We start from the raw sequence: 11,824 nt of genomic DNA on the forward strand, positions 1-11,824 counted from the left end.
TAATTAAAGGTAAGAAACATAGATGCATTGTATGTTATTGGGGATTTCTTTGACCTAAATCCTATGCTTGGTAGGATATTCACACTGCAAAGAAATTTGAATCTCAAGTTCTGGCTTCCTTTTCAGCCGAAATTCTGTCCACTCCCAAGGTGTCTCGACTCAGAAAAGCAAAGTGCCGTTGCTTCGCATCTCCCGGTGTGCTTTTTGATGCCTGGGTGTACCCCAGGGGAGAGCACCCTCCAGAACTTCACTTGCATTCATAGGCTTGTGCTGAGCCAGCCAGAGTGTTTCCCAAAATCTCTTAAGTATCTGGACCAGCCACAGAGCGAAGTGAGACCTTGGAGTCTTGTCCAACCCCTCCTTATGCAGAGAAGGAAACCAGCCCAGAGGTTAAGCGACTCACACGAGGTCAATAGTGTGCTGCTTTCCCACTTGCGTGAGGACCTGTGGGATCTGTAGTAATGATCCTCTTGACCAATTGCAATCCTGTCACTGGCATTGTTTTACGAGAAACAGCCCTGCTGCGCCCCGTCAGCAATAAGTCTTTGGAGCTGTCTCAGCCTGCAGTTGCTTTATATAAACTCTCCCTTTTATGGGAGTTGGAGCACAGTATGAAAAGGGTTTTTGTCTCATGTTGACCTTGTTTAGTCACATTAACGCACACATCGGTTCCAGGCCCCATTCCATTCTCCGAACATCTTCTGACACACTGATAGTGCTGAGCAGACAAGGTCGGGCGCACTTCTCTGGCAGGACCTCGGCACTCGGGAGGCCCTCGTTCCACGGACGGCTGCCTCTGCTGGGCTGGGCTCTCCTCCCTGAGCCCCACTGCCCGGCAGGACCCAGGGGCACCGCCCGAGGCCAACCCCAGTGTCTGCTTTCCAGAAAACGGGCAATGCTGTGAGAGCCATTGGAAGACTGTCCTCTATGGCAATGATCTCAGGGCTCAGTGGCAGGAAGTCCTCAACAGGCTCACCAACCAGCCCTCTCAACGCAGAAAAACTAGAATCGGAAGGTAAGGAGCTCCGGGAGGGTTTCCTCCTCCCGGGTGGTGAGGAAGGAAGGGCTGGGGGATGGAGGGGCATTTTGAGGAGTTTATTTTGGGGGTGGGCTGTTTTTTGTAATACAGTCTACAAGGATTAAATTCAGAACTACTTTTAGGTTGCTCTGACAATAGTTATTAAGCCTAATTACTCTTTAATTATTTAACTTGGGTTTAACTATTTTCCAAAGTAAAGTTATTATTTGTCTACTGGAACTAGATAACCTCTACTATTCTTTTTACGTTGTACATAAGACTTAGCAAAGATTTATTCAAAGCTCCCATTTTTCTCATTACAAAAGTACTACTTATATATTAAGCAAATATAAAACTTCAATCACATGTAGTTTACTTTTTCAAAATATCCTGTTTTTATTATTTTTAAAATATATTTTTATTGATTTCAGAGAGGAAGGGAGAGGGAGAAAGAGATTGAAATATCAATGATGAGAGAGAATCATTGATTAGCTGCCTCTTGCATGTCCCCCACTGGGGATGGAGCCCGAAACCCAGGCTTATGCCTTGACTGGTAATTGAACCATGACCTCCTGGCTCATAGGTCAGTGTTCTACCAGTGAGCCATGCCGGTCAGACAAAAATATTGTTTTTAGTCTGTGTTTTTCTTTGAGAGGAAAATTAATGTATATAGTCCATATTCGTTTGGCATTTCTGAAAATACTGAAACGTGACTGGAAGGGCTGCTCCTCGAGATCCTCGGGGTAAGTTACTTGCCCTCGGAGACGTTGCCCCATCCATCTCCTCAGTGAATGCCTCTGCCTCTTTCTGCATCGGATTGATGCAGGGTCTGGCCCTTATCTTCTCAAGGTGCCTGCTTGGCCAGCGACACCCCTCCAGCCCCGCTGCCTGGTGCCATTGGTAGCCAAAGGTGAGAAGCACAAAGGCAGAGTCATCGGCCAGGCCGCCTCCTGGGCTTCCTGATGTAGCTGGGGACAGAGTCCCTCCTGACCCACTCCTGCCACTCCCAATGACCCACAACCAGCCTAAGGGGGAGGGATAGGATGCAGGAGCCCCTCCAAGTTCTAGCTTTTCTCTGGACCAATCCCAGTCCCGGTCTGCTCTCATGCACCGTGGAGCAGTGTAAGTGAGGACAACAGAACTGGCAAGTGGAAGAGGCCTCAAGGACCTGGTTCCTCCCTTCTCAGGAGCAGGGAAGGCCTGCTCTGCAGGGAGACCAGGAAGGCTGGTGTGGCTCAGTCCTTCTTAGACACCCTCCACTGAATCCTGAAACAGCTTGAAATATAGCCAGAATTCTTTTTGAAGATTATTTCTTTTTTCAATGTGTCAGTGTAAGGGAAGGGGGAGTCCATTTCCCCAGTTTAGTCACAGTTTTCTCTTCTGCCAAAACCACATGGCAGCTGGCCAACCTATCCCCAGGAGAAAGGTGTGCTGATGATTCAGTCCTCTAAGCTGCATTATTTGCTAAATTGGAGCTACTTTTTAAAAAAATTTAAAGTCAGCTTTTTTAAACTAAGGGAGAGGGAAGAACAAGGAGTGAAGGGGTGACCATGTCCTCTCCCCATCTTCTAGGAGATGTCGCCCAAGCTTTCCTGGAGGCTGTTGCTGAGGAAAAGCCCCATGTAAAACCCTATTTCTCTAAGACCATTCGTGATTTAGAAGTGGTGGAGGGAAGTGCTGCTAGATTTGACTGCAAGATTGAAGGTAAGTTGTAGCTGTGACTACAAAAAGGGTTTGGGGGCTGCTGGGCTCCTACTGTGTGCCCTGGGCACGATGTCAGTTCTGGGAGCCTTTGGGTAAGCCAGGCTCTGAGGGAAACTGGGTCAGGAGGAGCTGGCCCAATGCCCCCACTCCACCCTGAAGGTTAGTGCCGTCAGTGACTTCCCAGGGGCAGATTTGACATTTCACTTACTTCCATCAGCCACTAAACCCGAGTTAAAGTGGTTTGTCATGGACGATAGTATGTGACCATGGAGTCTGCTTAATGGAATGAAGTTTCAAGTTCCTGGGGAGCATGTGCCCCTAAAGGCTCTCAGAGGGAGGCTGGCCCGGAGCACGGGCTGTGGAGTCAGCAGCTCTGCTGTGAGGCCTGGGCAATGATCTGACTCTCTGAGCCTCAGGTCCTCACCTCTAAGATGATGTCTGATGTCCTGAGTGGCTCTGGGGATTCTTAGATGACATGTGAAAAGAGAAACCTTTTAAGTCCTTTAAGAATGTGACAGAGTCAAAGGAAAAGTTGTGGGACTGATAAGAGCAGAGAGCATGCAGTGTGACTTCAAACGGAGGGAAGCTGGGATCCAGACACCGGTGCCGACTTCCCCATGCGTCGCTGCTGGCAGGACAATGTGGCCATAGAATTGTGAGCTGTTGGAGCTCAAGGGACCTTAAGGGATCTTAGCATATAGCACACGAGAAATTAGCAATGGTGGTGACACAAAGTATTTCAGTTTCCATAGACTGCAACATCCTAGAAAGATAAAGGGCAAAATAAGATTGGCTTCAAGTCAGTGACTGTCGTGTGCCAACCAGAGTGGAGGGTTATCTTCCATGTCAGTCTGACCAAACGAAGCACAGGTGTTTCAAGCAACTTGCTCAAGACCTCACTGCCAAGGACAACAGTTAGAACAAAACATTTTGTAAGATTCTCCAGCAATATGGCCACATAATGTCTTTTGGATAAAGTAACTCAAAGTTAGGAATGAAAAAACAATTTTTCACCTGTGTCGTTGTATCAAAATGCCTTGTAAATGCCTTGCCCACCATAATCTTTCTTTTCATTCAATTCTTAAAATGTGATGTGCTGCCTTTGCTAGTGTGGAAAGGCTTAGGTTGGGGTTCTGCTGAAAGCTCTGGGGCCACAGCCTGTGACTCACCATCACCATTGTCATTGGGTCTTCTGAAGTTCTTTCCTTCTTTTTTTTTTATATATACTTATTAATTTCAGAGAGGAAGGGAGGGGGAGAGGGAGATAGATATATCAATGACTAGAGAGAATCATTGATCAGCTGCCTCTTGCACACCCCACACTGGAGATTGAGCCCACAACCAGGGCATGTGCCCTGACCGGGAATCGAACCCTGGCCTCCTGGTTCATAGGCTGATGCTCAACCACTGAGCCACTCCGGCAGGGCTCCTTTTTCCATTTCAAAAAATTATTAGAACATAATGACTGTCATCTGTTTGGAATTATTTCTTTGGTATTTGCATAAGTCAGTTAGAATTATAATATACAGGGTGTGGCAAAAGTAGATTTACAGTTGCATGTGAAATGCAGTTTATTCTTGTATCATTATTTATTATTATTTTCCATATGAACAACCACAACTGTAAACCTATTTTTGCTCCATCCTCTATTTTAAAGGCGTGTGTGTGTGTGTGTGTGTGTGTGTGTGTGTATTTTTAATGTTGGACCTTGCAGAAACATGGTTAATTCAGAAAATGAGGCTAATCAATGTGATCCATTTCCAGTTATCTAGAGGCAGATTATGACTTTGGATCAGACTAAGACAAATACTGCTTTCTTTTTCTTAGCAGTATTAGCAGCTCCTCTAACTTGCATTTTATAGAGCTGTAATCAGCTTTGAGTTATAACTTACACACCATATAGTTTACCTATATTAAGTGTACAATTCAATTGTTTTTAGTGAATTTACAGAATTGTGCAATCATCACCATAGTCCAATTTTAGAGCCTTTCCCTCACCCCCTAAAGGTCCCTTGCACCCATTTGTTCTGAATCTTCATTTTTATTAAATGTATTTAAGCTCAACTTTTATACAAGATGAAAAATTTTCATTTCTTCCCAGAAGACAACTGGCTCTGGGCGTATCACTGAGGTGGGCTGGTGTTCCAGGTAGCACTCTGTATCTGTGTGTGTGCGTGTGGCGGGTTGGGGGGGGAGGGGGCAGGCCCCACATGGATGGGAAAGGGGATGACTGTGAAACACCTCACGCAGGGTTTCATATGTTAGTATTTACAATACAGTTCTGTTCAAACATCAATATCAAAGCAGCTGCTAAAAGGCAACGTTGTCATTTTTTTCCATTACGGCATTAGTAGCTTGAGAGTTCCTTGCATGAACTGATAGGAAATTTTGAATGACAGTTTTTGCTACCTGTGTTCCCTCCCTGTGATGCAGGATACCCAGACCCTGAGGTCGTCTGGTTCAAAGACGACCAGTCCATCAGGGAGTCCCGCCACTTCCAGATAGACTACGATGAGGATGGGAACTGCTCTTTAATCATTAGCGATGTGTGCGGGGATGATGATGCCAAGTACACCTGCAAGGCTGTCAACAGTCTCGGAGAAGCCACCTGCACAGCGGAACTCATTGTGGAAACCATGGAGGAAGGAGAAGGAGAAGGGGAAGAGGAAGAAGAGGAAGAGTGAAACAAAGCCAGAGAGAAGCAGTTTCTAAGTCTTAGTACAAAAACTATTTCTCTAACGCTCAAAACCCCAAGATAGTAAAAGCACCTAGTGTGATAGATTACCTAGTTAGGTCATTTTAGGGTCAGTTCTTAGCAACAGCGGTTTGTACCTAGCAGTGTTATTGATGGGCATTAATTTCAGTTACTAGGCACCTTAAGATACTAGTACAGCTAGATTTCATTTTGAGAAATCACCAGTAACTTGGCCGACCAGTTGATTTTAAAGATAAAGTAACCAAAAGAAGTATTTTTCTGGGCAAAGTCACAAATTTGAAACACTCATAAAAAATGAAGCCCCGCGGCCCCAGGTCAGCCCAGAGGCCCCTGGAGACAGGGGTCTCTCTCCCAGCTCCTAACTCCAGAGAACTGGGTCTTCTCCAGGCTGCAGCCCTTCAGTCTGAAAGCAGTTGAGCCGTTTTAATTTACGAGGCACATTTTACTTCAAACTATACTGTAGACATTCAGACTTTTCATTCCCGCTTCTGCCTGCCTGTTTTTCTGGATCTGAGCTTGCCATGAGTTTAAGCACTAAGGACATTACACTTAGATTCTGAAGACAGGCCCCCTGCTCACAGAAGGCTGGCTTCCTTAGGAAAATAAAACCTCCTTCTAAAATCAGTAGGCAATCTAAACGTATCCCCTCTTTGCAGGTATCTAGCAGCTTCAGACATTTTTATAAGAACTCGTGGGGGAAAATATCCTTGCTAATGTGCTTTCCTTCTGAAACCAGGAGTCATATTTGTGCTGTTAGAGACTATCAGCTCTGCATGTGTGGTAAAGATTTTTGTGTTTGTATGAAAACCAGTTTGCTGAAAAGTAAGCCTTATTTATTGGCCACCACGAAACATTTCAGCTGATGAAGAGCTATAGAACTCTACATACTTTGGAGTCTCCTTCAGGATAGTCTGAGTTTGACACATCTTCATTCTAAACACCCTCAGAGAACTCTACCTACCCTATAGATTCCACGATGTGTTTGTTTTTTTCTTGAATGTGCATCAAACATGCCTTGCTCCCAACCTCAAAATATATTCTCAGACCCAATAAATGCATCAGACGTGCATCTTTAGGAACTTCTAACTTTCTTTCACTACATTGGCACTTAAATTTTTCTTTATAAAACTTTTTGAAGGTCTTAAACAAAGACCATAAACTGATATGCCTAATACATTTTCTGTGTGTGTGTGTGTGTGTGTGTGTATACCATTCCAAATGTTTTATTCTTGTCCACTGTTTGTAAAGTGCAGCGATTTAATATTTCAAGGGACTTTTTAATAGTTCCTCAAGAATCGATCTTAAATTACTTCAGTGCAATCCTACACAGTATCAACATTAGAATTTTGCTATTACTTAGTCTTATGTTATCTTACATTCTATCTTATCTGCTTTTTGCTGCTAATTTCAAATTGTCAGTATTTTCCTTTTTGCTTTTTAAACAGTTATATTTTTCATAATAGCCACACTTTTGCCACAGTTTATTATAACAAAGGGTTTTTAATTTGATTTAGAGTATTCAGAGCTTGTCTTCATCACTTTGTGTTTAGACTATAATCTTGGTGTGTGTGTGTGTGTGTTGTGTGTGTGTGTGCATGTGTGGTGTGTACGTTTGTTTACAGGTTTTTGATGCCTTCTTGAAATTGTGTTAACGTTCTCCCAGTTAATTATGCCAACAGAATGGTAAATGAGAACACTACAACTGTAGTTAGCTCACAATTTTTAAATAAAGGATACCACAATGCATACTTTTTGTTCAGTCTTTGCAGCCTTCCCTTTCTTCCCATGCCACCAGTTGTAGACTACCCAGGTAGACCCTGGAAACAGAAAATAGATGTTGTGCTGCATAAATGGCAATTCTGGTTGCATTTCAATAAGGAGCAGGATGACTTAGTTAGTTCTTATATATACTAGGTAGCCTAATTTGCACACTTAGTTCAGAATTTCCCTCGAGCATCAGTTTGGTTCAGTTACACTTCTGATATCTATGGTATCCTCATAGTACTAAAATCTACATGACATTTCCAACAGGTGGAAAAATCATCCTCATCATTAATATTATTTACCAGGGCTTGGTTTGCATTTGTAACTTTGATGCAACTCATTATTAGCTGCCAAGTGCCATCTTTCCATGTCTTGATATTGAAGTATTTGTTACCAGGATACTGTCCTCCTGCTTTAAAGGAAGTCTGTTATCAGATATCAGATGGTGACTTCCCCATGTCTGGAGATCCAAACAATATTGTAAATGTTATAGAAAGAATCAAGACATGCCATTAAATGTTGGACTAGATAATTCTATGATCCCACATGGTCTGGAAAGAAACAATCCATTCATCCAGTTTTTTGTGTTGTTGTTGTTGTTGTTTTTTTCATTTTTTCATTTTTAAGGCAACCACAATCTGCCAATATTCCTAGTGAGAAAATTATTTTTAAAGAAAAGGACTTTTTATTGCTTGCTGGTGAAAAATGTATCATATATATTCTGTACTATGAAAAAAATCACAAATACACTTTCTTCTGTTCCATTTTCATCCCAAACATATAAAGAATAACCCCCAGATTGTTCCTTACATTGCAGAGCTTCATATCAAATGATATTTCTATGTATAACTAAAAAGACATGCTGACTGTTGTCAGTTTGAACTTATACAAAGTCTCTTTTTCTTTTTCTCAAAATTTTTGAGTTTTACTTTTCACATTTTACCAGCTTTTTATAAATCTCTGCAGTGAGTATCCAAAATGTGAAAGATGAATTCTAAAGAAACTCAACTCTCTTCTTTTCAAGAAAACACAAGTAATACTACTTTCCTTACCCCTTGGGAACTCTTTTCTGTATTTTAAGAGGGAGGCTAATGTCTGTAGCAGTCATTACTGAGGCTCTTTGCCCCGGCACAGTTAGGACTGCACTCCTGCTCCTAGCTCACTGGGGCCCTGTGACTGGTCCTGGTCAGTGAGCTGTGAGCAGAAGTGATGTGCATCCCCATGGGCCAGAGCATTTGTGTCCTGGTACAGAACTCTCCACAGTGACTGCCAACATGTGAGATGTGGCTGCTTTACCCACCTGGCTCCCCACGCAACTCCAAACAGGTACAGAACACAAATAAGAAGTAAACATTTATTCTTATAAATCACAAAGAATCTAGGGTTCTCTGGGGCTGCAGCAGATTCTAGACTATGCTGCTATAAGATCTTTCACTGTATCCCAGGTCTGTTCTGACCAATATGGTAACCATGAATCATAAGTGGCTATTTAGTTAAAATAAATAAAATCTAAAATTCAGTTCCTCAGTTGTACTAGCCACATTCCAAGTTTTCAGTAGTCATATGTGACTGACTTGTGGCTACCTTCTTGGACAGCACAGATTAGAACTTTCTGTACAGTTCCATTGGACAGCACTATTCTAGATAGACTGAGGAAAAGAAAAAACTCCAGATTTTACCTTGACTGTACATATCACTTTTCAAATTACTGTGAAGGGGAGTATGGTCTATAACATCATCAATTATATTGAATAATGTAAACTCAATACTTAGGTTATTGTTCTTCATTAATTATATTCATACTAGGGGCCCAGTGCACGAATTCGTGCACCTTGAAAGGAACTGTGGGCCTTGAGGCTGCAGTGGACATAGGGGCATGTCTCAGCCCATCCTCCGTAGCCCCACCCGGCCCCTCCCTCTGTAGCCCCCAGTCCCCTGTCTGCTGCAGCCCCACTCCTGCTGCAGCCCACTCCCATGTGCTAACAGCACCTGCCCCACTCGCACCCACTGATGGCGCTGAGCAATTGGGCCCAGTGCTGGGCACCAGCAGCAGGTGTGAGTGGGGTTGTCGCTGGCAGTGGGTGCAAAGGGTGGCTGCCCACCCAAATCGCCCCTCAGGAGCAGGGAGAGGTGGAAGAAGCCCTCAGGGGTGATCAGTGCCGGCAGCCACCGCTTGCACCCACTGACAGCACCAAGCGATCTGGGCCGGCGCCGGCAGTGGGTGCAAGCAGCAGCTCTGGTGCCGGCAGTGGGTGCAAGTGCTGGGTGGGACCGTAGTGCACAGGAGCAAAGAATTTTCAGTAACCACCAGAGGTTTGCCCCAATGACAGCAACGAGTGCCCCACCTTGGTCAGGTGCCCCTGCTCACCTGCTCCACCATCCCGCCCTTGTCCCTTGGTGGTCAGCACACATCATAGCAACAAGCTGTTCCACTGTTCAGTCTATTTGCATATTAGGGTTTTATATATATATATATATATATATATATATATATATATATACACATTTTTTCACTTTTTAAGAAAATTTTAAACTACCAGTTCTGTGCTTCTCACCACAAAATCTAAATAGGCCTGCAATCCACAAGCAGTTACCAGATAACCTGTGATATGAAACAACCACCTAGGCCAAAAATCTGTGTGTTTGGAACTTGGAGCTACTTGAGATAGGGGAGCACCCAGTGGGGACAGATGAGATAGATGCAGAGAAGGAGAGAGACAGGGTTGCTGGGACGGAATTTCCTTGACAGTGAATCAAAAGGAAGGGGAGGGGCCATCCTTGGAGCAACAATCATTTTAACTTCAGTGGCTTTGATCGTAACTTCCTTCCCATTGGAATTGGAAATATCCAGGAGATCTATAGTGCTTGGAGACAACATTAAATTTCTAACTGCTGGTTGTTTGAAATTTTAGCCCATAGTCCTTGGCCATGTTCTAATGGCTCACACATCGCAGGGAGGGCTTCGTGTCAGAGACTATAGCCCCAATAGTGACCGCACAGAAGTGTGTAATAAATCCTCATATCATCTGTCTCTCTGGGACTAGATTTCTTCTAGTTGGATATAACTAAGAAAGGAGGAGGTTACCAATTAACCTGTCACTTTGGTCATTTACATTTATTAGCTTCTTCTGGGCAGACGTTTGTAGCCACCAATAGTCAAGACATCGGTTGAGCGAGAGGGCTTTTCCACAGCCTTGCTCCAGATGCTATGTTACAGTGAAAAATAGCCTCAGGCCAAATTCATCAACCATTAGCAAGCAGTCATATAACCTATTTGGTAAGGTCCCTGAAGACCCAGATCTCTCTCCAGAAAGCTCTTCACCTGTTCATTGAAGGCAAATGCTACAAGATACTAGGGTAGGATCTAGCTAACCTAGGTAATTAGCCAAGGAGAATCAGTTCCAATTGTACTGTGTAGCCTGTGCCTCAGTTTTCTCAGCATAAAATTAGAGTAACAAATAGTTCCCATCTGACAGGTTGTTAAAAAATTAAATGAGCTCGTGCATGCTACCTCATCGTTATGGAAAGCCCCTATTCATTCTGGTACCCAGAGATGCTAAGATAAGTCAAAGATCCTCTGATAATGCTCAAGGAACTGGTTATACTTCTGCAGAAATAAAACATATGTGAAAAAGATACTTTCATATAATGAATGACAGAAAGAATACTTTAAATTCCACCCCCCCCCAAAAAAAATAAATGACTTTTGAAACAAAGTGCACACGCAATTGCACAAAAAATAATTGCGGTGAGTTTAGGAAAGGCTACAACTGCCCTCTTGTTCTAATGGTAATTTTTAACTCCCAGCTCTTAAGTACTCTTCATCAGACACAAAGGAAATAGCTCATCTGACCTTATGAGTCTTATTTTCCAGTCAAGAGGAAATTTTTCAGGTAAGCTTGACTTTAAACTAATCGCACTTAGTCTTTACCCCTCAACGTTCCCTGGTTTTTAATTGATATTTACAAAAGCTAATTCACATTGACTTCTTTCTAACTGCATATTTTTTTAAATTAAATCTTTATTGTTCAGATTATTACATTTGTTCCTCTTTTTGCCCCCCCATATCTCCCCTCCTCCCAGTTCCCGCCCCACCCTCCGCCCTCACTCCCCACCCACTGTCCTCATCCATAGGTGCACGATTTTTGTCCAGTCTCTTCCCGCATCTCCCACACCCCTTTCCCCCCCAAGAATAGTCAGTCCATTCCCTTTCTATGTCCCTGATTCTATTATAATCACCAGTTCATTCTGTTCATCAGATTATTTATTCACTTGATTTTTAGATTCACTTGTTGATAGATGCGTATTTGTTGTTCATAATTTGTATCTTTACCTTTTTCTTCCTCTTCCTCTTCTTAAAGGATACCTTTCAGCATTTCATATAATCCTGGTTTGGTGGTGATGAACTCCTTTAGCTTTTCCTTATCTGTGAAGCTCTTTATCTGACCTTCAATTCTGAATGATAGCTTGGCTGGATAAAGTAATCTTGGTTGTAGGTTCTTGGTATTCATCACTTTGAATATGTCTTGCCACTCCCTTCTGGCCTGCAAAGTTTCTGTTGAGAAATCAGCTGACAGTCGTATGGGTATTCCCTTGTAGGTAACTGAGTTTCTTTCTCTTGC

At 43.1% G+C, this 11,824-nt stretch overlaps 1 protein-coding gene across 2 annotated transcripts in view; it reads left to right on the forward strand.

Annotated features, from left to right (window-relative positions):
* Nucleotides 1-7,184, forward strand: part of MYLK (myosin light chain kinase) — a 178,218-nt gene extending 171,034 nt beyond the window's left edge. For both annotated transcript variants that reach the window (XM_059687642.1, XM_059687643.1), the window contains 3 exons: nucleotides 886-1,015; nucleotides 2,591-2,722; nucleotides 5,156-7,184. In XM_059687642.1, coding sequence (XP_059543625.1) covers nucleotides 886-1,015; nucleotides 2,591-2,722; nucleotides 5,156-5,406 — 513 coding nt within the window. In that variant the 3' untranslated portion in view covers nucleotides 5,407-7,184. The remainder of the gene's footprint in view (nucleotides 1-885; nucleotides 1,016-2,590; nucleotides 2,723-5,155) is intronic.
* Nucleotides 7,185-11,824: the final 4,640 nt, after the last annotated feature.

Source organism: Myotis daubentonii, chromosome 3 (genome assembly GCF_963259705.1).
Source record: "Myotis daubentonii chromosome 3, mMyoDau2.1, whole genome shotgun sequence".
Classification (NCBI taxonomy): domain Eukaryota; kingdom Metazoa; phylum Chordata; class Mammalia; order Chiroptera; family Vespertilionidae; genus Myotis; species Myotis daubentonii.